Source organism: Macrotis lagotis, chromosome X, assembly GCF_037893015.1.
Source record: "Macrotis lagotis isolate mMagLag1 chromosome X, bilby.v1.9.chrom.fasta, whole genome shotgun sequence".
In the NCBI taxonomy this organism is placed as follows: domain Eukaryota; kingdom Metazoa; phylum Chordata; class Mammalia; order Peramelemorphia; family Peramelidae; genus Macrotis; species Macrotis lagotis.
Genome location: NC_133666.1, coordinates 504,554,593 through 504,577,947, shown reverse-complemented (window position 1 = coordinate 504,577,947; position 23,355 = coordinate 504,554,593). Strand labels below are relative to the sequence as shown.

The following is a 23,355-nucleotide window of genomic DNA, read 5'->3' as shown; positions in this document are numbered from 1 at the left end:
CCTGTGATTCAAAATACAGTAAAGCATACTACCTCCAAACCTAGTCAGAAACTCAACAATTAGTAAGAATTTAAGAAATAAAAATTTTTAAAAGTATTTGTTCCCTAATATATTTAATCAAAGGGCAGAGCTTACATGGAATTTTTTGAACTTTAATTTTTTAATAGTTATCCTTTCCTCCCCACTGCCCTGAACCTGTTGATTTTCCCACCTCCATTTAAAAGTAATTTCTTTAATGAGTAAGAACACTTTTTGATCAAATTAATCAGAACTTGGTATGACTAAGGTGAATCAAAGACATTGATGAAGGAGAGATCACTCCCAAAGGAGTTTGTATAAAATGAAGTCTATTTCTGAACCTGAGAGAGATTTCAAGCATCTGGCAGTGAAGAGGAAGAATTTGGAACATCCAGAGCTAATTCAGAAAGAATCAAACAGTCCAGGGGGCAATCAACAAAAGGAAAAGAAGGTAGGACTGAGCTATTGAAAAGAAAGTAGATATGAAGATGCATCAACTCTTATAGGCATCCTCAAGCAGGAAACTTGGGCTGATGCCACCAGTTGTATCTAGCTAATCAAAAAGAAGGGTTGGGGGCAACTAGGTGGTGCAGTTATACCAGTTCTGAAGTTAGGAGGACCTGAGTTCAAAACCAATCTCAGATACTTAATACTTACTTAGCTGTGTGACCTTAGGTAAGTCACTTAATCCCATTGCCTTACTAAAAATTTTTTTTAAAAATTAAAAAAAAGAAGTAGGGTACATTCTAAGAAAATATCTGCTATTTGTCCAACTTGTGCCTATTTATGAATAAACACTACTAATCTATATTTTATTACCCAAGACATTTCTGATAACCTAAATTTTGCCTGAACCATAAAGAGACCAAGTGTTATAGACAGATATAAATATAAATTAAGGTTGAATCAAACTTCTGCCTAAATGTTAAGAAATTTTTTAACTAGGAGTTCAGAGTGATTGTGATTTTATTACTAACTTTTTCTAATATAAATTTCTTAAAACAAGGGAGGAAGAAACCATGTAAACCTAAGGGGGAATTTTATAAAAAATTTCAGACAAATAAGACTCAACATATTTAAAGTACTTTGGATAAGGGCTAAAACCTTTAAATACTATTCCAGACTCTGGATTAATGAATTAATTAATGTCCCTACATATCTGGGAATTTTTTCAGATGTGAAAAGGACATTAGAGGTCACTGGGAATCAAAGTGTTTGTAATGTAGACTCTGAATTGTTAAAAATATTTTGTGAACTATATGTTAATATAATTGGTTTCTTTTATAACTATGTATTTTATTTTATTTTATACATTTAAAAGCATTTTTCAAAGATGGGATCCACAGGCTTCATCAGATTATTAAAGGACTCCATGATACAAACAGTTTAAAAATCCCTCCTCTAGCATAAAATGAAGTTCAAAGAAATTGTGACTTCTTATGTTAAACAAATAGTTTTGTAGCAGAACTGATGCTTCTTGGTTCCTTGTACAATCATCCTTTCAATAATAATCATGTAGCCTCTCAGACAGATTTTTCCTTTAAAGTTTGATCTTTGATCTCAAATTGCTATACAATCTTTGCCTCTTGTAGAGAATCCTATATAGAGACTCTGCAGAGGATTGTGCTAGTTATTCATTGTGGAGAAATGCTAAAGCATTTTAGTGACAATGAATAAAGTCTAAGCTCAGATGTTTAACTTCTAGTTTCATCTCTAACTACCACCTGGCCCTGTGAACTTAGTCCTGTCACAACTTCTCTGGATTTCAGTTTCCTCATCTGTACAATAATAATACCCTCTATATGCATAGAACTTTCACATGATTATTTCCGTTGATTCTTTCATTGGTCCTGTCAAGTGGGTAAGGAATGAATCTCAGGATTGCATTTGACAAAATGGCAATTTGCCAAAGAAAGGACATAGAATCATAAGGTTAAAGGGATGAGGAGCTGCTAATGTCATAGAGCTTAAAAAAAATTGAGGGAACCAAAAAAAATGTGCAGAAGAGCTCTATAAAATTCTCATGGCAATCACATGAAATATAGCAATGATGTTGGGTAGGATTTTTTTTTAATGACTTCTTTTCCCATAGATCAGCTTTAGAGTCCCTTTGGTTGACAGATATCTCCCTAGGCAGGGCAATTCTTAAAATGAGATGAGGATTACTTGGAGTTTTCTATTTATCAGAGGAGCATTGTGTTGCTAATGAAATTCTGAGCTAGATAATCAAGGGAATCATAGGTTTATTGGAAAGTTAATAGTTTGACTTAATCTCATTGTTTCTCAGACAAAAAGTTACAGTTGTTTCAAGATTCCTGATCCCTAGGATAACTCATTCAGAAAGTTAATATGAGTGATTTAAATCCACTTTTCCCTGAAAAGAATACAGATCCCTTAGAGTTAGCTTCACTCATTTCTTTTCTTAATCTACCCCCCCCCAAAAAAAAATTAGAGATAAGAAAATAAAGGAGCTAAGTAATTTTGAGGAGAAAGGTATGATAAAGTTTTGGCAACAGCTTGAGAGGTAGATAATTTCTGATATGAATTCATAGGAAGAATTCCAGTTTTCATCTATACTGGGAGGTTTATGCCTCATTGGGAAATACAGGTATAGTTTTAGTAGAGTCAGAAGGGTTCAGTTACAAAGGCAAACATGTAGCTGAAAACATCTTTTCCCAGGCAGCAGATAGGGATGCCACACAGGGAAAATTGTATCTTCATGTGAGAATTTAACAGCCCCAGTTGATGAGTGATAAAGAAACAATAATCTTATTTTTATGAAAATGCTTATGGGAAAATGAACAAGGGAAAAAGGGAAAATGACTAATATGAAATCTTGTAACTAGATTTGCTTGTGACTGGAGAGTTAGGAAAGGTTTTCTCAGTCTTCCTGTTTCTGTGTGTTTTTTCCTGAATCTAAATCATTTCTTACATCTTTCCCAAACCACCAAGCACCAAGTTTTTGCTTGGTTATGCTTTTATCATATTCCTTTTTTTTTAGAAAGAAGATAGAGATTTATTAAAAGAAGTTACCCAATGGATAGAGCATCAGCCCCTGGAGTCAGGAATTCCTGAATTCAAATCCGGCCTCAGTCATTTAATATTTGCCTATCTGTGTGACCTTGGGCAAGTCACTTAACCCCATTGCCTTGCAAAAAAAACAAACAAGTAAAAAAAGTTATGACACATTAAGAAAGTGATAGAAAAGTTAAGAAGAGTTTAAAGAGAAGACCACATGGATTGTTGATTGAACTGGTCAGGCCAGCTGATCAGGGTTTCAATAGGAGTCTGGAAGGTCAAAAAAGAGCTATCATGTTTCAAAGAAGGATAAAGTAAATTAGATGGATCATGAGAACACAGATGTTAGTGAAAAAGAAAAAGGTCCAAGGAATAAATGCTATTTTCTTTCCTTACTTGATTCTGTGACTGATCAGATTGCTAAAAAAAAAAAAATTCTACAACGAACAAAAGAAAACATGTCTAAGAGCCACAGCATATTTACTTACTGAGAAATTCTCAAGGTTGTTTTTTCTCAAACTTTGATGCCAACCTTATGTTTCCCAGCAGTATGATCACTGTGGTCCCTGGGATATTTTTGCTGCCTTTCAGCAGAGTCTGATAAAATATAAGTCTGCCATTTTCAACAATCATTTTAAACTAGGCCAACTAAAACAAAATTCCTTTAATTAGAGAAGACTCTAAAATGAACCCCTAAATCTAAATAATTTCTGTAAACCTGCCAGTGACACAATAAATTAAATTAATGTTCTTTCAAAGAAAAATTTCAGAAAGGGGCCTGAAGGAGGACATTGTAGGAGAATAGAAAGTGCAATGGATTATGAGTTGGAAGACCTGGATTCACTCTGTTTTTGTCTCTGATTTTCTGTGTGACAAGTCACTTATCTCTCTGGGCCATAATTTCCTTCTCTGAAAAGTTAGGAGGCTGAAGTAGACGAGTTCTAAGATTCCTCCTAGTTCTAATGCAATAATACTAAGGTTCTAGTGCTTCTTTTACAATTTTTAGTAATGTGAATTGCTTAAGTTACTTAACCTCTATAACTCACCATTTCTTCCTTAGAAAAACAGAGCCAATGTCTTCCCTACTGCACTCAAAAAGTTGTCACAGGAATGATTTGAGATAATACTACTGCTAGTTGTACTTATTATCATTTTGTCATTCAATTGTCTCTTACTCTTTGTGAGGTTATGAACTGTATGTAGAATACTAGTACCACCCATGAAGTTTTCTTGGCCAAAATACTAGAGTGGTTTACCATTTCTTTCTCCAGTGGATCAAAGGCAAAGAGAGTTTAAGTGATTTACCCACAGCCACATAGCTAAAAAGTATTTGAGGATGGATTTGTACTCAGGTTTTCCTAATTCTAGGCCCAGCACTCAATTACCTAAACTACCTAATTGTCTCCAAGTCAAAAAGAGGTTAAGTGACTTATCCAGATACTGGTAAATATCTGAAGCCAAATTTGAACTCAGGTCTTCCTGACTTTGAGGCAGCTAGGTGCACAGTGGAGAGAGTACCCTACCTGGAGTCAGGAAGACTCATCTTCCTGAGTTGTGAAAAAAATGATAGATTAATATACACACCAATGAATTTTCTCTGGTTCAGAGTTTATCAATAACCACTGTGAATGGAAATGGCTCATAGTGATATATACTTTCTCCTAAATTGTGGTAAAATTTTAATTATGTCTTAGTATCACCCAATGGAAGAAAAGATTTGAAAAATATAACTTGGGGGCAGCTAGGTGGTTCAGTGGATAAAGCACCAGCCCTGGAGTCAGGAGTACCTGAGTTCAAATGTGACCTCATAATTATCTAGCTGTGTGGCCTTGGACAAGCCACTGAACCCCATTTGCCTTGCAAAAACCTTTAAAAAAAAAAGGAGAATTACATGACCTTGGGTGTCACTCCTCTAGCTAAAGCTATCACCATTACCACCACAACCATTAACACTACTACAGAACCATTAATACTACTACTACTACCACTACTGCTACTACTACTACTACTATTACCACCACTACCACAATCACTACTATCAATAGTACTACTACTCTTACTACCAATACCACTATCATTACCAAGCCACCATTATCAATCCCACTACCATTACTTACTACTACTACTACTACTGTTGCTGCTGCTGCTGCTGCTGCTACTACTACTACTACTACTACTACTACTACATTAAACACTAGGTATGGATATGAGGGAGCTACTGTAATGGAGGAGTATGAGTTAATAAAAAGAAAAGATTCAGAAGAAAGTCAAATTCAAAATTGTATGCCCCAACAGTAAGTTGCCCAATTGTTTCTGCAACATTATCCAAGCAGTATCTCTTTCTTTCCTCATCCTACATGGAAATCTACCTCTTATAGGTTGTGAACCATACCATTTCCCCACATATGCCCAATTAATGAGCTACACTGTGAAGGTGTTCCTGTGAAATTTTTTGTTCTGTTTGTCAGTGAATTTGAATGTGAGATAATAACTGCTAAAGTAAGATTTAAAGAAGATCTGAAAACTTGAGGTCAGGAATTTAGTCCAGATGCCTCTTCTAATATGAAGAAAAAGGTACTATTCTTATCTGGGCTAACCACTCAAACCTGATTCTGAGGAGTAGGTTAAGAGTATACTATATGTTTACCAAAGTGTATACTATATGTTTACAAAAAAGACCCACAATAAATGAGTTACCATTTAAATTCAGATCTGAATTTAGACTTGATTTATACTTCCCTCTGTGATAATCAAATTTCATATTACTCAACACTAAGGTTAAAAAAAAAAGGAACCTTTGAATTTGTTGTTAATGCAGACCCTAGTGCCTACTTTTATGACACATGAAAGGCACAATTTACATAGTATGCCCAGACTCCTGAATTTAGAGATTAATTAGCATATTATTAAACTTGGTAGCTGGGCAAGTCACTTAGCCCTGTTTGCCTTAGTTTCCTCATCTGTAAATAAGCTGGAGAGGAAAATAGCAAGCCACTCCAGTATCTTTGCCAAGAAAACTTAAGATGAGGTCATGAAAAGTTGGAAACAACTGAAAAATGACTGAACAATAACAGCTTCCTGATTCTAGGCCAAATGCTCCATCCATTGAGCCACCTAACTATCTTTAAGGCAAACTGATTGGGTGACTTGTCCAGGGTCATATTAAATGAAGGTAAATATCTGAGGTCAAATTTGAACTCAGATCTTCCTAAGTCTATGTGCTATCTTCTATGTACTGAGTCATCTTGCTGTGTCACTTATTATTATAAATCACCATAGTTATTAGTTATAATTATAAAACAGATTTCTGTAAGGAGTATTGGTCTTTCACACCTTCTTGATTTCTTACTGCTCTCTTCTATTCAGCAATGCAATGGGAATTTGAATAGGATTTACTCTTATTTCTCTTATCATCCAGAAGTCATTAGATTTTTTTCATTAACTATAAGAAGCAAAAAGACTGAAGAGGAGTTCTAGTGTTATCTGAAGTTAGAATGAAAAACAAATGGTTTGGCCTATCTTTCTGATTTAATATTACTCAGTAGGTATGGGCCAAGTTGAATAAAACACTTCAAAGCATCATTAAAGGTCTTATGAAACAAAGTGCTACAGAAGAGACCAGAAGACAGGCTGAGAATTCATGAGCTGTGGATGATATGGAAAGAGTCATCAGTGTGGTATTCATCTATAAAGGATTACTACCTAAACAACAGCTAGTAGTAGAGAGATAGGATAATGTAGTGACTAGGAAGTCAGATTTTAGATATGAATAGATCTGGGTTCAGGTTTTGTCTGAGACATTATATCTGGATAAGTGCTCAACTTTCAGGATCATTTTCTTCATTATTAAAATGGAAAAAATAAGAGCACCTATTCAATAGAATTGCTGTGAAGATCAAGCATTTTAAAAATCTCAAACCAGCTATATCAATGAGGTTTTCTTGCTACTAGCAGATGATCATTGGCATGAGAAAATACCAAATAGAAATCAAAATTCAATGTAGCATAGACATTGAACATATATATATATATATACATATATAGAAAAATCTATTCATGAATGCACAAATATGTGTACATGAATATGCATGTATACACATATTAAATATGCATATGATTTGTGTAAAAATAAATGTTTTTAAAATACATTACATAGATCTTCAGTAGAATTATAAGAATACACTTAATGAATCTGGATCAACATGAAAGGTGAAGCAATCAACTTTATCCAAATTTATCCTTCCCACCCCAACAAGTCCAAATCCAACAAGAATTTTTTAAGCATTTTGTATGTGCAAAACACTGTGATAGAATTTGAATACACAAATACAAAACATGAAATTGTTCCTGCTCTCACAAAGTTTACATTTTCTTAGCAAGATACAATGGATAAAGAGATTACTAAAAAGAGCTAGGGAATATTGGAGAAGGTGTTGGTTTGGGTGAGGGGATAATGAGTTCCTCTTGGAAATGTTAAATTTGAGATGCATTTACTCAAATCAATACAATGATCTAAGATAATTATAAAGGAATTATGAAAAATGCTTTCTATTTCCAAAGAGAAAATTGATAAATTGAATCCAGATTGAAACACACTTTTTCATTGTTTACTTTTCTTATTTTTATTTAACATGGCTAATATGAAATTATGTTTTTCATAACTTTACACATATAATTGACATCATATTGCTTGTCTTCTCAATGGGTGGGGAAGAAATTGGAGAGAGGGAGAGTATTGGAACTCAAAATTTTTAAAAAGAATGTTTAAAACAAGCAGCTTTTTAAATTTTTTTTTAGGTTTTTGCAAGGCAAATGGGGTTAAGTGGCTTGCCCAAGACCACACAGCTAGGTAATTATTAAGTGTCTGAGGTCGGATTTGAACTCAGGTACTCCTGACTCCAGGCCTGGTGTTCTATCTCCACTGTGCCACCTAGGCACCCTATGTCCTTCATTCTTGAAGAAGACCATGATATCAGGGAGGTGATGCCATCACAAGTACATGAATTGGATTTGAGTGAGGGGGTGCTGTGCAAAATTCACCATGCTCACTTTCTCCTCCAGAGACATCTGGGTCCAGTGGTCAAATATGAATCAGGACAACTGAAGATGGCCCTGGATGCCAGGCAATCAGGGTTAAGTGACTTGCCCAAAGACACACAACTAGTAAGTGTCAAATGTCTGAGGCTGCATTTGGACTCCCATCCTCCTGACCCCAAGGCCGTGCTCTATTCACTGCACCACTTAGCTGCCCTTGGAATCATATACATCAATATCTTAGGATCATGAATTTAGAGACTCTAGAATTTAGGGACTCTAGAGATCATTTGGTCCAATTCCATCACTTTACAGATGAGGAACAGAGACTCAGAGAGAGAGATTAAATAAAGATATGAGGGCAAAATAGAAGAGAATCCAGGGCAGAACCTCAGGTGACACTCTTGTTAAAGTGAAAGGATGTATATCATCATTCAGCAAAAGAGACTGAGAAGGAGTAGTCAAATAGAAAGATAAACAGCAGAGAAATGTATCATGGAAGTCAAGTGAAAAGAGAATGTCTAGGAAGAAGAAATGGTCAGTAGTGTCAAATGCTAGATGGATTAAGAGAGATTAGTGTAGAGAAAAAGTCATTGAATTTAGCAATTAAGAAATCATTGGGGGGGCATCTAGGTGGCGCAGTGGATAGAGAACTGGCCCTGGAGTCAGGAGGAACTGAGTTCAAATTCAGCCTCAGACACTTAATAATTACCTAGCTGTGTGACTTTGGGCAAATCACTTAACCCCATTGCCCTGCAACCCCCCCCCCCAAAGAAATCATTGTGATTTAATAAGTCATGGGGGTTTGGGGGAGGTGTGTCTTTCTGAGATTTGAGGAATGAGAGGAAGAAGAGATAATGAATACATTTTTAAAAAACTATAAACAGGAGAGAAATGGGAATATAATTTAAGGAGTCAAATGAAGTTTTATTTTTTTTTTAAGGATGAGAGGGACCCGGCCATCTTTGTAGATGGCAGGGAAGGAACCAACAGAGCTATAATTAATTGTGCCCCAAAACATGGGGTAAGGTTGGCTTCCCCTTTCATATGGAATATTTTCCATGGCCCCATCACCTGCTGGCCTGAAGCACAGCCATTGTTAACCCTATAGGAATGTGTTCTTGGGTTGGAGGAAAATTTCCCCAAAGTTGAAGCCCCCTTTATCTCAGGGTTCCCACGGTCTGCTTTAGTTTTCTTTGCCTTTTATCCTCTCACCCTAGCCTCCCCTTCCCAGACTGCAGTTCATAAATTTGAAATTTTAAGGCACAACAGAAGTAAACCAATTCAATTTTATTGATGAAAAAACTGAGGTTTACAGAGGTTAAATGACTTGTTCATGAAAAAGACATTACCTCCTTGAGGTCATGGTCCTCTTTTTTTGTTGTTTTTAATTTACTTAAGGAGCAATGGGGTTAAGTGATGCCTGAGGTCATATAATTTAGGCAATTAAGTGCCTGAGGTCAAATTTGAACTCAGGTCCTCCTGATTACAGAGCTGGTGATCTATCCATTGCACCACCTAGTTGACCTTAGTCATGGTCCTTTTTAACAATGATTTCCTCAAAAAAGAAAAAAAGGAGCAGATCGATATAATTATAGTCAATTGTAGTCTAAGAAGAGCAGAGTGATAATCTTTTGTCCCAACATCCTGCTTCCTCTTCTAGCAGGAATTAAAGTCTCCCTTACAGAAGGATACAGGAAGAAGAGGCTAGAGATGTCTATACTATCTTCTTTTTGCCCACTGCTACACCCCCCTACTATATGTTGGGGGATCACCCTAGCTGTGTGGACCTCTCCCCAATTCTCTTGTCTTATACCACTGTCACTATATAGCAACTCCTGGTTGTTTGGCTCTGTTCTCTTATTCTCCTTTAAAAGTCCAATCCCCAGAGAAAGAAATCAAATTTATCTATATTCATATATTTAAAAAAAGCTCTAAATCACTATTGATTAGAGAAGTGAAAATTAAAATAATTCTGAGGTACTACTTCACACCCATCAGATTAACTAATATGACAAAAAACAATGAATGTTGGAGAGGAAAACTAGGACACTAATGCATTGTTGGTGAAGTTGTGAACTGATCCAATCATTCTGGAGAACAATTTGGAACTATACACAAAGGGCAATAAAATTGTGCATACCCTTTGATCTAGTAACACTGTTTCTAGGTCTATATCCCAGAAACATTTAAAAAAGGAGGGGGATGGAGGACCTATTTGTTGCACAATATAAATACAAAGATTTTTATTAGCAGTTATTTTTGAAGTGACTAAGAACTGGAAATTGGGAGCGGCTAGGTGACCCAGCGGATAAAGCACCAGCCCTGGAGTCAGGAGTACCTGGGTCCAAATCTGGTCTCAGACACTCAATAATTATCTAGCTGTGTGGCCTTGAGCAAGCCACTTAACCCCATTTGTCTTGCAAAATAAATAAAGAAAGAAAGAAAGAATTGGAAATTGAAGGAATATCCATCAACTGGAGAATGACTAAACATTGTATATGATTGTGAAGTAATATTGTTGTGCTGTAAGAAATGAGAAGTAGGATGATTTCAGAAAAGCTTGGACTTACATGAACTGCTGCAAAGTGAAGTGAACAGAACCAGGAGAATATTATATACAGTAAAAGCAATATTGTACGATGAAGAACTATGAATGACTGAATTATTCTCAGCTTATACAATGACACAAGACAATCGCAAAAGACACATACTATTCACCTCCAGAGGAAAAAAACTGTTAGAATGATATTTTTCACTTTTTTTCATTCTTTTTCTTTTGAATCTTTTTGTACAAAATAACTGTTATGGAATTTTTTTACATGATTGCATTCATAATCTGTATTTGATTGCTTACCCTCAAAGGAAGAAGAGGGAAGGGAAGAATAGAATTTGAAACTGAAAATTTAAAAAAAACCCCAGATGTTAAAAATTGTTTTAACTTGTAAGTGGGGAAAAAATAAAATACATTATTTTTTTAAATTCCCATCCGACTTTTTCATTAATGTCCTCTGCTAATATCTCATTAGGGTGGAAGTGTTATCATGGAATTTTAGATCTGAAAGAGATCTTAGTGGTCTTCAAGTTCAAGTAGTAATTAAATAAGAATCCCTTCTAGAAAACAGATGACAAATGAATAATAATTCAGCTTTTAGTAAAAGACTTCTAGTGAGGGGGCATCCTTTAACTCCAGAGGTAATCCTATATTCTATTGAATAGCTCTTAATTGTTAGCAAGTTAGTTCTCACTTCAAGTGTAAATCACCCTCTGCAACTTCTATGCTTTAAAAAGTTTTGCTTTCCACAAAGAAGTTGAAAGAATCTAACTCTTCTTCTTGTGACTCTCCTTCAATTACTTAAAGAGCGATTATCCTAGCTCCATGACCCTAGGCAGGCCATGCTCTCTGATATTCCCTATCTTGGCAAAGGGTATTCATAGAGTAAGATCATAGATAGCATTGAACTAGAAGGGATCATCTCCAGTCGGGTTCGATGGAGAGAATTGTATTACCTCACACCCTTCTGATTGGGACTAGGAAGGAAACTGATAGGACAGGAAGATGACAAATGTTGGAGGGGCTGTGGTAAAACAAGAACGTTAGAGAACTATTGGTTGGAGCTATGAATCGGTCCAGCCATTCTGGACAGTGATTTGGAATTTTGCTCCCAAAGTTACTAAACTGTGAACACATTCAACCCAGCAACAGCACCATTAAGCCAATGTCCACAAATATAGAAGTGGAAAAGAACCCATATCTATGTCCTTATTTAAATAAGTTCTTTTCTGTTGTAACAAAGACCCCCAAAACTAAAGTAATGCCCAACAATTGGCAAATGGCTAAATAAATTATTATGTGAATAAAATGGAACAGTAAGAAATGATGAATAGGAAGGTTTCAAAGAAACCTGGGAAGACTGGTAAGAACTGATGTAGAATGAAATGAGCAGAATCAAGAGAAATATTTAGATGATAATAATAACTTCATTGTGAAGACAAATAAGTTTGAAAGACAAATTGGTCAATGCAATGAGCCATCATGATGCAAGAAGACAATCAAGGTAGTGCCAGTTTCCTCACCTGGAAAGGGAAATGACAATAATATTTTTTTTACCTACCTTTCAGGATTGTTATAAAAACAGTACTTTGTAAATCTTAAAGTGCTATGGAAATATGAATTATGAACAATGATTCTAATTTATTATTATTGCTCCATTTTTGTTTTAAAACTCAAGAATAGATTCACAAGTAAATAGTATTTTTTTCTATTCAATTACTTGTCAAATACTATGCTGTCAGTATATGCACGCTTTATTACAACTAATTCCTTGTTTAGATAGCCAGAGCTGAGACCTTACACAATCACGGTTCAGTTTATTATGTGGCTTTTTCTGTCAGAAAACATGTCAATAAACTTGAAAATAAGGGAAATGCCAGATTAAAGTAAGGATGGGTTGAAGAGTTAGGAGGGTAGGCAGACTTTGGTCCACTGGGACGGACTTCAAAAGATTCATTGCATCTTGCAAGCTGATGTCATAAAGCTCTTCTGCCGGAGAAATTCATTGCTTGTAGTGTTTCGTCACTTAAATAACTGTGGTCCTTGAAGTTATGTTCTTGACATTCTGAAACATATTTGAGGCTTGCACCTAAGAAATAAATGGCTTTGATCTCTCAATCAGTCACTCATTTTCAGCGTTTGAGAGGTTCATAGATGAATCCACCCCTTTAGGATGTAGAACAGCCAATCAGGATTCTGCTGCAGTGAAAAAGAGTCTTTCATTGAAATCTCAGCTTCCGTTCATAGAAGCCAGGGTGCACAGAATTCTAGGGCTATTCTACAGTATTCCCTTTATTTCTTCCACCCCCTGGGGCTTACAAGAAAATCTTTTGTCCTTATTTTCATGAGTTCTCACATGGTTTGGAACCTTCAAGGGCTATGTTTCTAAAACTTCATTGGTATGTACCAGAAAACTCTTTAAACACACACACACACACACACACACACACACACAGAGTAGAATGAAAGGACCACTTTTGAGATACTAATTTCTCCTTAATTACAGAATAGAGATATTTGATGAGTCAAGAAAATTTTCAGTAAAAAAAAATGCCAACCTAGGGAATAGGTGAGATCATCAAGCATGCAAACCAGTCATTCAAACAGTTAATAAGTACCTATCAATGTAAGACCTTGCTCTAGACACTGAGGGATATATGGAGTCAGGATACCTTTTCCCAAATGATCTATGATCTGGATGGGGAGATAAGATTGGACCATAGGAAAGTACAATTTGAAAATTTGGTCTAGATCTCTGATTTCATTTGTTTAGTTTAGGGTACTCTCCAACCCTGATTCCCTATGCGCTACCCCCAACTCCCTCCATTGCAGACAGAGGGGGGGAGAGAGAGAGAGAGAGAGAGAGAGAGAGAGAGAGAGAGAGAGAGAGAGAGAGAGAGAGAGAGAGAGAGAGAGAGCTCAAGGCATATACAAGTTAAAGACTTGGACACAGGTCACACAAAGTGTATGCTAGAGACTGGACTTGACCAGTCATCTGAACTCCAAGTTCAACTACTATGGACTGTTAAATTTCCATAAAAAATATACAGGAGATGTCACAGGCAAGTGGGTCATTAGAATTTTAAAGCTTACAAAATGCTTTCTTCCCAACAATCCTGTGGGGTATCATAATATTAGAATTATGATACCCATGTTATAGATAAGGAACTAGGCTTAAAGCAGGGCCATAGAGCTAGTGTTTGAAAGGATTTGAATTTGTCTTTCTATTCTGAGTATAATATCTATCACATTATACTGCAATTAATCGAATGCTTTAAAATTTGCAGTTTTCTTTATTATTGTTTTTTCTATTTAATGAATGAGGAAACTAGGCTGAGTAAGGTCAAGGATTTGAACCCAAAGGTTCATGATTCCAAGTCTAGCATTCCATTAAATCAAAGGACATTTTCACTGAAATTCAGGAATGTTTTATATTCCTTCCCCCCGCCCCCCACCAAGGCAATGGGGTTAAGTGACTTGTCTAAGCTCATACAGCTAGGTAATTATTGTGTCTGAGCCCAAATTTGAACTCACATCCTTCTGATTCCAGGGTTGGTGCTCCATCCACTGTGCCACCTAGCTGCCCAGCCCCCCCATTCCTTTTTTTTTTTGCAAGGCAATGGGGTTAAGTGGCTTGCCCAAGGCCACACAGCTAGGTGATTATTAAGTGTCTGAGGTTGGATTTGGATTTGAACTCAGGTACTCCTGATTCCAGGACTGGTGCTCTATCTGCTGCGCCACCTAGCTATGCTCCCTGTATTCCTTTTGAGGGAAAGTTTTATTCCTAGACATATCCCAGTCTTATAGCAGTATTAGTAACATTATTGTGGTTATTACAAGTTGATTAGTCTAGGAGCAGGTAGGTGACACAGCATGGACCCTGTGAGTTCATATCCAGCTTCAGACACTAGACCTAGATAAAGATTTTTGTCCTTCATTCTCAAAGAAGACCATGACATCAGGGAGGTGATGCCATGACAACACATGAAATGGGTTTGAGTGAAAGGGTGCTATGCTAAGTCACCAGTCTCACTTTCTCCTCCAGTCAGCTAGGTATGATACAAGATAATCAAGGCTAAGTGCCTAAGGAACTAGTAAGCGGCACATGTTTGGGGGTAGATTTGAACCCCTAGTCTCCTGACTCCAAGGCCAGTCAGTGCCTTATCTTCTGTGCTGCCTAGCTGCCCCAGACCCAGACAGATACTTACTACAATGACCTTGGGCAAGTCCTTTAAATTTGGCTCAAAGACAAAAACTAAATTGATTAATCTATATTGCTTATAAGTGACTTGCCCAGGGTGTCTGCATGTTAGTAACTGACTGTCCTCTCCAGATTTCAAGATTCTCACTCTTGACATCACATCATGCTATCTCTTTGCCCCATGGAGGGGCAATACATTAAAAGGAGAGGGAAATCATCTCTTGGAGCAGGTTGGGAAAGCTGTATGGATGAATTCTGACTTCATAGATCCAGAAAGATTGAAATATGTTGAGGAAAGAAGAGATGAGAGTAGAGAGCATTTTAGTCAGGAGACTAATTAATATAAATAAAAGGCTTACTGGAAAAGTAAGTCACCCAATTTTTCAGTAGGCATCCCTTCTGGCCCCTTCCCCCACAATTTCCTTATAAAGTCAAAGATCTAGAAAAGGGGAGATGAATTGGTATGTTCTAAAGCAAGATCCAAATGACTGAGAGTCAAAGGACTAACAGAAGAAAAGGTGCTAGAAGGCAATGAGGCTGGTAAAGATCATGTTCTAAAGGGAAAGTTAAAGGAACTGATTGATGTTTATACTGGAGAGAATCCTTAGGAGGGGACATGATAGCTAGCTTCAAGTACTTGAAGGGCTATCCTGGGGAAGAGATATCCAACTTGTTCTGGTCTTGGCCTTGAAAGTGGAACTATGCAGTGTAGAACTTGAGGAGGAAGACAGCTTTGGTGTAAGCAAACCATTTAAGAACGTGAGCTTTTTTAAAATGGAATGGGCTGTTTCAGGAGATTACAGATTACTTGGTCTAGCTGTCTTCTGGACAAGATTCTTGCACAGATGAGTTGAACCATATGACAACAAAGGTTTTTCCTAGCTCTTAAACTTATGTAAAAAAAATTGTCTCAGACATTTAATAATGACCTAGCTGTGTGGCCTTGGGCAAGCCATTTAACCCCATTGCCTTGCAAAAAGAAATTGAGTGGGTTAGATCTGAGAGGGTCTGGAATGCCAGTATTTCTGCCATGTAGGCAAGAGGGCGGCCCTGAAAGAGTCTGAGCTGGGAGTGACTTGTTTACAGTGTTGAAAGAGGTTGGTTTCCAGTGAGACCTTCCGAGCTTCAGGTTTCCCGGTCTTCTCTTCTCCCTTTGCCTGCTGTAAACCAATCCTCACCGGGGAAGATGCTTGCTTTCCTGGTCCCGGCAGGCCTAGACCGAGTATCCAAACACCCCCGGGTGCTCCGCCTGCTGCGGGCCCTGACCCCCGCAGGGGTCCACTGCCCACTTTCCAGAGTTGACCGGGAGCCTTAGTTTCTCCTTCGGCCAAACGAGGGGATTGGCCTCGGGGCCTCCCAGCCCTCCGGGGGGCGGGAGAGCCGAAGCGCGGGGGTCCTCGCCATCCGCTGGTACAATGCCAATGACGGGTGCTGGGAGGGTCTGGCGAGCACATGCCCACGGTGTCCGGGGCCGCCCCCACCACGCGGCTCGGGGGGGGGCCAGGTTTCGGGGGAGGGCCGAGCGGCGCCGCGGATACAGGGGCAACTCGTAGCGGGCCGGGGGGCTCCGGGGCAAGGGGCCGCGGGTCCGGGCTTCCACGCCGCTCCGGGGCGGGAGCAGGCGCCCGGGCGGCCCCCGGGGTGCGTGGAGGCTCCGGGCCCGGGCGGCCCCCGGGGTGCGTGGAGGCTCCGGGCCCGGGCGGCCCCCGGGGTGCGTGGAGGCTCCGGGCCCGGCTCTCCCCTCTGCGGCCGGCAGATGGCCCCCCGGCTGCCGCGGCGCCCCGGGGCCCCCGGGCCGGCTCCCAGCCGGGGCCCCCTCCTAGAGGCGGGCTCTCGCGAGGTGAGGCGGCGGCGGGGCGGCGGCGGGGCGGGGGCGGCTCTGCCCGGGCCCGGCGGCCCCGGCGGGGCGGGGAGCGGCACGGAGCGAGGACACCCTATCCCTGCTCCCGCCCCCTCCTCCGCTCCCCGCCCCCTGCCCGCGCCTTCCGCTCGCACCTAGGGCCAGTAGGTGTCTGGAGCAGGAAGGAGGGAGGCGGCAGCGGCTGCGGGCTGGCAGCGGCGGCGGCGGGGGCGAGCGCGGCGCGGGGCGAGGCAGCGCGGCTGCTGCGGGCGGCGCGGCCGCCTCCCCGGCTCCGGCCGGCTCCGGCCCGGCTGCTGCCCCGGCTCTGTCCGGCTCCGGCCCGGCTGCTGCCCCGGCTCCGGCCGGCTGCTGCCCCGGCTCCGGCCCGGCTGCTGCCCCGGCTCCGGCCCGGCTGCTGCCCCGGCTCCGGCCGGCTCCGGCCCGGCTGCTGCCCCGGCTCCGGCCCGGCTGCTGCCCCGGCTCCGGCCCGGCTGCTGCCCCGGCTCCGGCCGGCTGCTGCCCCGGCTCCGGCCCGGCTGCTGCCCCCGGCCCGGCTGCTGCCCCGGCTCCGGCCGGCTCCGGCCCGGCTGCTGCCCCGGCTGCTGCCCCGGCTCCGGCCCGGCTCCGGCCCGGCTGCTGCCCCGGGGCCCGCTCCAGCCTTCGCCAGGCGCCGGCGGGCAGCCGTCATGTAGCGGCCGCCGAGCCCTCTCTGCTCGCAACTCTTCTCCCGGTGGGGGAGGGAGGGCCGCGGTAGCCCCGCTTGGCAGCCTCGCTCCTCCCCGCTCCCCGCCGCTGCTTCTTTTCGGGAGAAAAGAGACAAGTGGATATTTCGGGTGCTTGCAGAGGGCGGGGGCAAGAGCCGATCGTGTCGGGCCAGCGCGGCCCCTCGCTGACGGGCAGCCATGGCTGAAGAGGGCTCGGAGGTGCCCCAAGAGTTGATAGGTAAGACTCGCGCCCTTTATTTGTTGTCCTCCCCAGCCCACCTCCACCTCCCCCGCCCCCGGGATGACTCCCGAGCGGGACCCGCGTCTGGCCGCGTCCGCGGGGAAGTTTCCCGGTTTGGCCCCGCCCCAAAAAGAGAGGGAAAAAAAGATCAAAGTGTGTCAAAATGGGAAGGAGCGGCGGGGGCCGTGCGGGGGCCGTGCGGGGGCCGGGGGCGTCGGGCAGAGGCGAGCTCTCCGGAGGCAGGGAGGGGAGGGGGCCTGGCGGAGCCGCAAACTCCGAGCGGGTGCGGCGCGGGGGGCCCGGGGGGCGCGGAGGCGCGGGGGGCGCGGCGGCCCGGGGGGCGCGGGGGGCGCGGGGGGCGCGGGGGGCGCGGGGGGCGCGGGGGGCGCGGGGGCGCGGCGGCCCGGGCGCTGCTGCTGCTGCTGCTGCTCCGCAGTGCCAGCCCCTCGCCCGCGCGGTCCGTGCGGTGCGGTGCGGGCTCAGAGACTGCGCCGGGGAAGGCGTGGCCTGGGGGGGTGAGTGAGTGTGTAAAAGGTTGACGTAAACTCCGGGCCAGGAAATTGAGTTCTTAATCGGAGCTGCCCCGATAATGATTAACCGTGACTCCCTGTCCCACTTCCTTCTGTGACTCGGCCAAGGTCACCCGCTGCTTGGAGAACCCCCGGGATGGGCGCCTGGGGAGGGCGACCTTGCTGGGGGGGGGGGGCGGCGCCAAGGCGCTGCTTTGGGAGTCCAGGATCCTCGGCTGGCACTTTGGGCTTTAAAAGAGGTTGCGTGCAGGATCTCCAAAAGATGGACGGTGTGATATAACCTGTCTGGCCGGACAAAAACAGCATTTTAAGACTTCACCTGAGCCTGCCGTTGCCTTTGGCCCCAGTGGCCTAGCCTTGACTGAGCCTTCGCTGGCATCCTGAAGGGTCCACAGCTCCAGACAGCTGATGCTCCGCACTGACCGCCCACAAGGGGAAGTTTCCAACGGCTCATCAGTCTGCATTTGTGGAATTGGAATTTGCCTCCCTGGTTTCTGTCTGAAACAGTCTTATATCTTAGGAAAGTTAGGGCGCTCTTCTTTTGGTGTCTGGTCACTCAGAAAGTCAAATAACACAAAGAAACTGTGGTTGGAATTTGTTGGAGGCTGTGCTTTGGGTGAATGTCAAAAGTGACCTTTAGCCAAATTCAGACTTAAGGGTAAGAAGTTACTCCCCCTTTTTTTTGCCTAAGAGAATCACCCCATCTCTCCTTTCAAACTGCAAGTATGTTTTATATTTGTATAAATAGATATATGTATGCATATGTACATCTATCTATATATATGTATCTCTATGCCACAATGTATATATACAATAGATAGATATTTAACTACTATATGAATATATGTAACTATATATGTATATATAATTTGTAAATATGTATGTATAAACCCCCAAGGCCTTTTCTGCCTTGTCTTTTGATTTGTTAGGGAATTCCATCTTCTTCAGGATAGAATGGTCTTTTACCCTCCAAGAGAAAGGAAACCTGTCCAGGCAAAGAAGATACCTTCCATTCCTGAGAGCTCTTGGAGAGGTCCTTCTTAGATCAGTAGAGTGCTTGAGGTGGCAGGGGAATTCTTAATAGCTAGTCTGAGGAGTGAGGAGATAAGTTTAACCAAAGGGACTACAGATTTTTAATCAGGAAATATGTTGTCCATTGGTAATTAGAAAGTTTAGATTGCTTCAGATGCTCAAGGAAAAATGGGCAGAATAAATGACATTAGAAATTAGTGGAAAGGAAACCTGAAACACTTGACAGAAGTCACTGCAAATCTGAAACTTCACACTATTTATTGACCGCATAGGAAAACTTCATTTCATTTTGATTTGTGTACATGTTCCTCTACCCACATTGACCACTTCCTTACACTGCTCAGCCCTCAGATGCCTAAGTTTAGTTTTGAATGAGTTAGACCTCCTGATAACCATTTTACCTTTTTTTTCCCTATTCCTGCACGCAGTCTTTTGAATTGCTCTGTCAAGTTGGTTACAGGTGACAACTTTATCTAATGCTCTTGTGTGCCATTGATTCAAACCTCTTAGAAGACAATTGTTTAATAAAGTTGGACACAAAATTTACTCCTTCTTTCCTTCCTTGCCATGGGCACTTGGAGTCCCCTTCTTTTATGAATCTTAGACTTCCAAAAGGTGAGGGCTTTGGTGGGGGCTGACTGATGGCAGCCTTGGATATTCTGACATAATCGTTTCCCCAATCACCACCCACCTCATTCTTCTCTCATTTATTAGTTTTCCATGTCCTTCAAGGTCTATTTCCTTCACCATCACTAAGCATAATTAAGCTCGTCCTGTGTGCTAACAAAAATAAAATAGTTCTTGGCATCAAAGAAAGAACTTTGTTTGCTTTGTTTTTTTATTTTCTTTTTTCCCCCCAATTACTTGCAAAAGTAGTTTTCAGCATTCATTCATTTGGAAGCTTGAGTGCCACATTGTTTTTCTACTACCCTCCCTTCTCTTCCCCTCTCTCCCCAATGTTAATGAGCAAGCTGGTGTAGGTTATACATGTGCAATCATGTTTAACATATTTCCATATTATTCTTGCTGTGATAGAGAAATTAGAACTGAGGGGAAACCATGAAAAAGAAAGAAAAAAACATAAAGAGAAATTTTAAAAAGTGAACATTGTATACATTGCTCTGCATTCAGACTCCATAGTTTTAATGCTTTTCTCTCTGGATGTCGAAGTCATTTTCCATAACAGGTCTCATGATTGTCTGTGATCACCAAGCTGCTGAGAGGAACTGTGTCCAACATAGTTGTTCCATCTCCCAATGTAGCCCTTAATGTATACAATGGAGCTTAAATTTCAATGTTGACTACATTTCATTTGATCTCCTTGATTCCCATGGTTTCATTTATCACTTCTATTCAGAAGACTCTGAGATCTACTTGAATAGCCCTAATCTCTTTCCACCTCTAGCCTCTATTTGCCTATTAGATCTAGAAATGGATTTCCTCAATAGCCTGTTAAACTCCATGGGTCTAAAATGGAACTCATCTTTTCTTCCAGAAATTTCCTCTTCCTAATGAGGTCATCTTACTCATTCAGATTTACAATCTAGGTGTGATTCTCAGCTCTACACTTTTACCTTCCCATATCATTTCTACCATCATAGCATCTCTTCTATATGACCCCTTCTCTCCTCTGACTCTCTGTTCATCACCCTGGTGTAGGTCCTCATCATCTCCCACTTAGATGATTGCCATAATCTGCTGGTTGTTGTCCCTGCCTCAAATTTCTCCCTGCTTCAACTCAAGTGGCTCCCTATTACCTCTAGGATCAAATAGAATATCCTCTGTTTTGCTTTAAAAATCTTTGCATAAAGTATCTTTTTACCTTTCCAGTTTTCTTAATATCTTATTCCTTTCCATGTTCTCTGCAATCCAGTGGCATGTTGATCTTGCAGTTCCTGGAACAGGATGGTCTATCTTTAACCTGTTTTCTTCCTTGATTTCCTTCTTTTGACAACTTTGTCTATCCCTGTTCCTAGAACATATTCCCTCATCTCTGCCTCCTACCTTCCTTAAATTCCCTCAAGTCTTAGCAAAAATTTTCCCCTTCTGCAAGAAGACTTTCTCAGTCCCTCCTTAATCCCTAGTGTCTTGTCTCCGAGAATACCCCAGTTTATTCTGTATATAGCTTGTTTTTACAGTTGTTCACATGTTGTCTTTCTCCATTAGACTTGAAAGCAAGAACTGTATTTTTGTCTTTTTTTTTATCCCCAGGTGTTAGTGTAATGCCTTGGGAAAGTCTAATATATGCTAGTTGAAGGATAAGTACATAATATAATATATAATAATAATAATAGTGATAAATACAGAATAATGTATAAATATTCTTGATAGATTTAGAATGAATGTCAAATAGTTTGGGGGAGGTTTAGGAGCTTTATTTATATTAGAGATGGGATCAGAAAAGTCTTCATGGACAAAGTGTTACCTGAGCTGAATTCTGAAGGAAACCAGAAATTCTTAAGAGGCCCTCTTGGCTTCTAGCCCCTACTGACCTCTCCCTTCTTAATTCCTATATTATTTATTCTGTATCATACATTTAGTATTTGATCATTTTGTCATTTAAAATGTGTATGTCTTAACTTCCTAATAAAATTTTAAATTCTTCAAATATCAAAACAAGTGTTTAGCTTCTCTCTCATCTAGTTCATTGGAAGTTGAATAGTAGGTGCTTATAAGTGTTGCATTCAGAATATCTGATAATAATGAAAAGAATTTGACATTAAAGTATTCTTTGCTAGAAGAACCATCCTTTTTCTTTTTTCTCCTTGATTTCTTTCCTTGTTATGATTATAATTATGTCATTCTCTCTTTTTTTTGCAGAAAGTATCAAGGATGTTATTGGCAGGAAGATTAAAATTGCAGTAAAAAAGAAAGTAAAGTTAGAAGTCAAGGGAGACAAAGTAGAAAACAAAGTATTGGTAAGCATTTTTTTCCTCATTAATGTGATTTGGAAGTATAATTGTACTCCCCTATTTTTGCTGGTTTAACTTGTATGGCAGACTGGTTTTGTATTTGTGTAGGACTCTGTTAGATTCATTGTTTAAAAGATCTGAAAATCATTTTGTATTTATACAAGTGAGTTATTTATGACAAATACAAATAGTAACATGAGAAAAACAAAGTTTCTTGTCTCATGCTTTCCTAGTAATTTTCCTTGACTTGTGTATCTGTCCTGTGAGTAATAATCTTACACTCTGTGATGTGAAGGGATTTTGATTTATCATTATTCTTCACTGTTCCTAGCATGATGCTTTAAAAAAAATTATTTTTTTCTAAAATGTAAAGATAGTTTTCAGCATTCATTTTTTATATGAGTGAGTTCCACATTTTTTTACCTCTCTCCCTTCCTTCTCCCCCTGCCTATGATAGCAGTAATCCGGTATAGGCTATACATGTACAACCATGCTTAAGATATGAATCATAGCATGATGTTTTAGAAATAGTAAGTTGCTGAATTAATCAATGTATCAAGCATTCTGCTATCTTAATCTGTAATAAAATATATTTTAAAAGTTGACTGTTTCTAAATATTTATAATTTCACATTTTTTCATAGCTATCATAATTATTCATAATTTGTACATGTTAATTTTACATTCATATATTATAAACATAATCTCAATACTCAAAAGTCAAAATAATTAATCCAATACTGCACAGTTATATTAAAAAAAATAACAAAAGGGCAAATTCTATACTGAAGTTTTTTGTAAATAGTGAAAAACATTTTCCTTTTTTTTTTTTAAAGTTTTTTGCAAGGCAGTGGAGTTAAAGTGGCTTTCCCAAGGCCACACAGCTAGGTAATTATTAAGTGTCTGAGGCCAGATTTGAACTCAGGTACTGCTGACTCCAGGTCCAGTGCTCTATCCACTGCGCCACCTAGCTGCCCCAAACATTTTCCTTTTAAAGGTAGCAAATGCAAAAACCATTCACCGAACATAAATGAACACATTCTAATTATAATAAATGGCTTACAAGCAAATAGTAAATTCTTACTTTTTTTTAAATGGATACTAATGTATCCATGACAAAATATAGCATACACATATAATATTTGAGATAACAAAGGGAATTTAGGCTACCAGTTATTTTTTTTTTTGAGTATGGCCTGCCTTAGGTAAGTTATTGTTATTATGTTATTATCTTACATTATCAAACAACATTTAGATGGAGTTATTTGTGAT

The 23,355-nt window shown here is 40.5% G+C and overlaps 1 protein-coding gene across 1 annotated transcript in view; it reads left to right on the top strand.

The window, feature by feature from the left end:
* The first annotated feature begins 17,345 nt into the window (after window positions 1-17,345).
* The window catches only part of LOC141501321 (F-actin-uncapping protein LRRC16A-like), a 185,304-nt gene continuing 179,294 nt past the window's right edge, over window positions 17,346-23,355 (top strand). Inside the window, exons 1-2 of the mRNA XM_074205210.1 lie at window positions 17,346-17,607; window positions 21,993-22,090. Coding sequence (XP_074061311.1) covers window positions 17,568-17,607; window positions 21,993-22,090 — 138 coding nt within the window. The 5' untranslated portion in view covers window positions 17,346-17,567. The remainder of the gene's footprint in view (window positions 17,608-21,992; window positions 22,091-23,355) is intronic.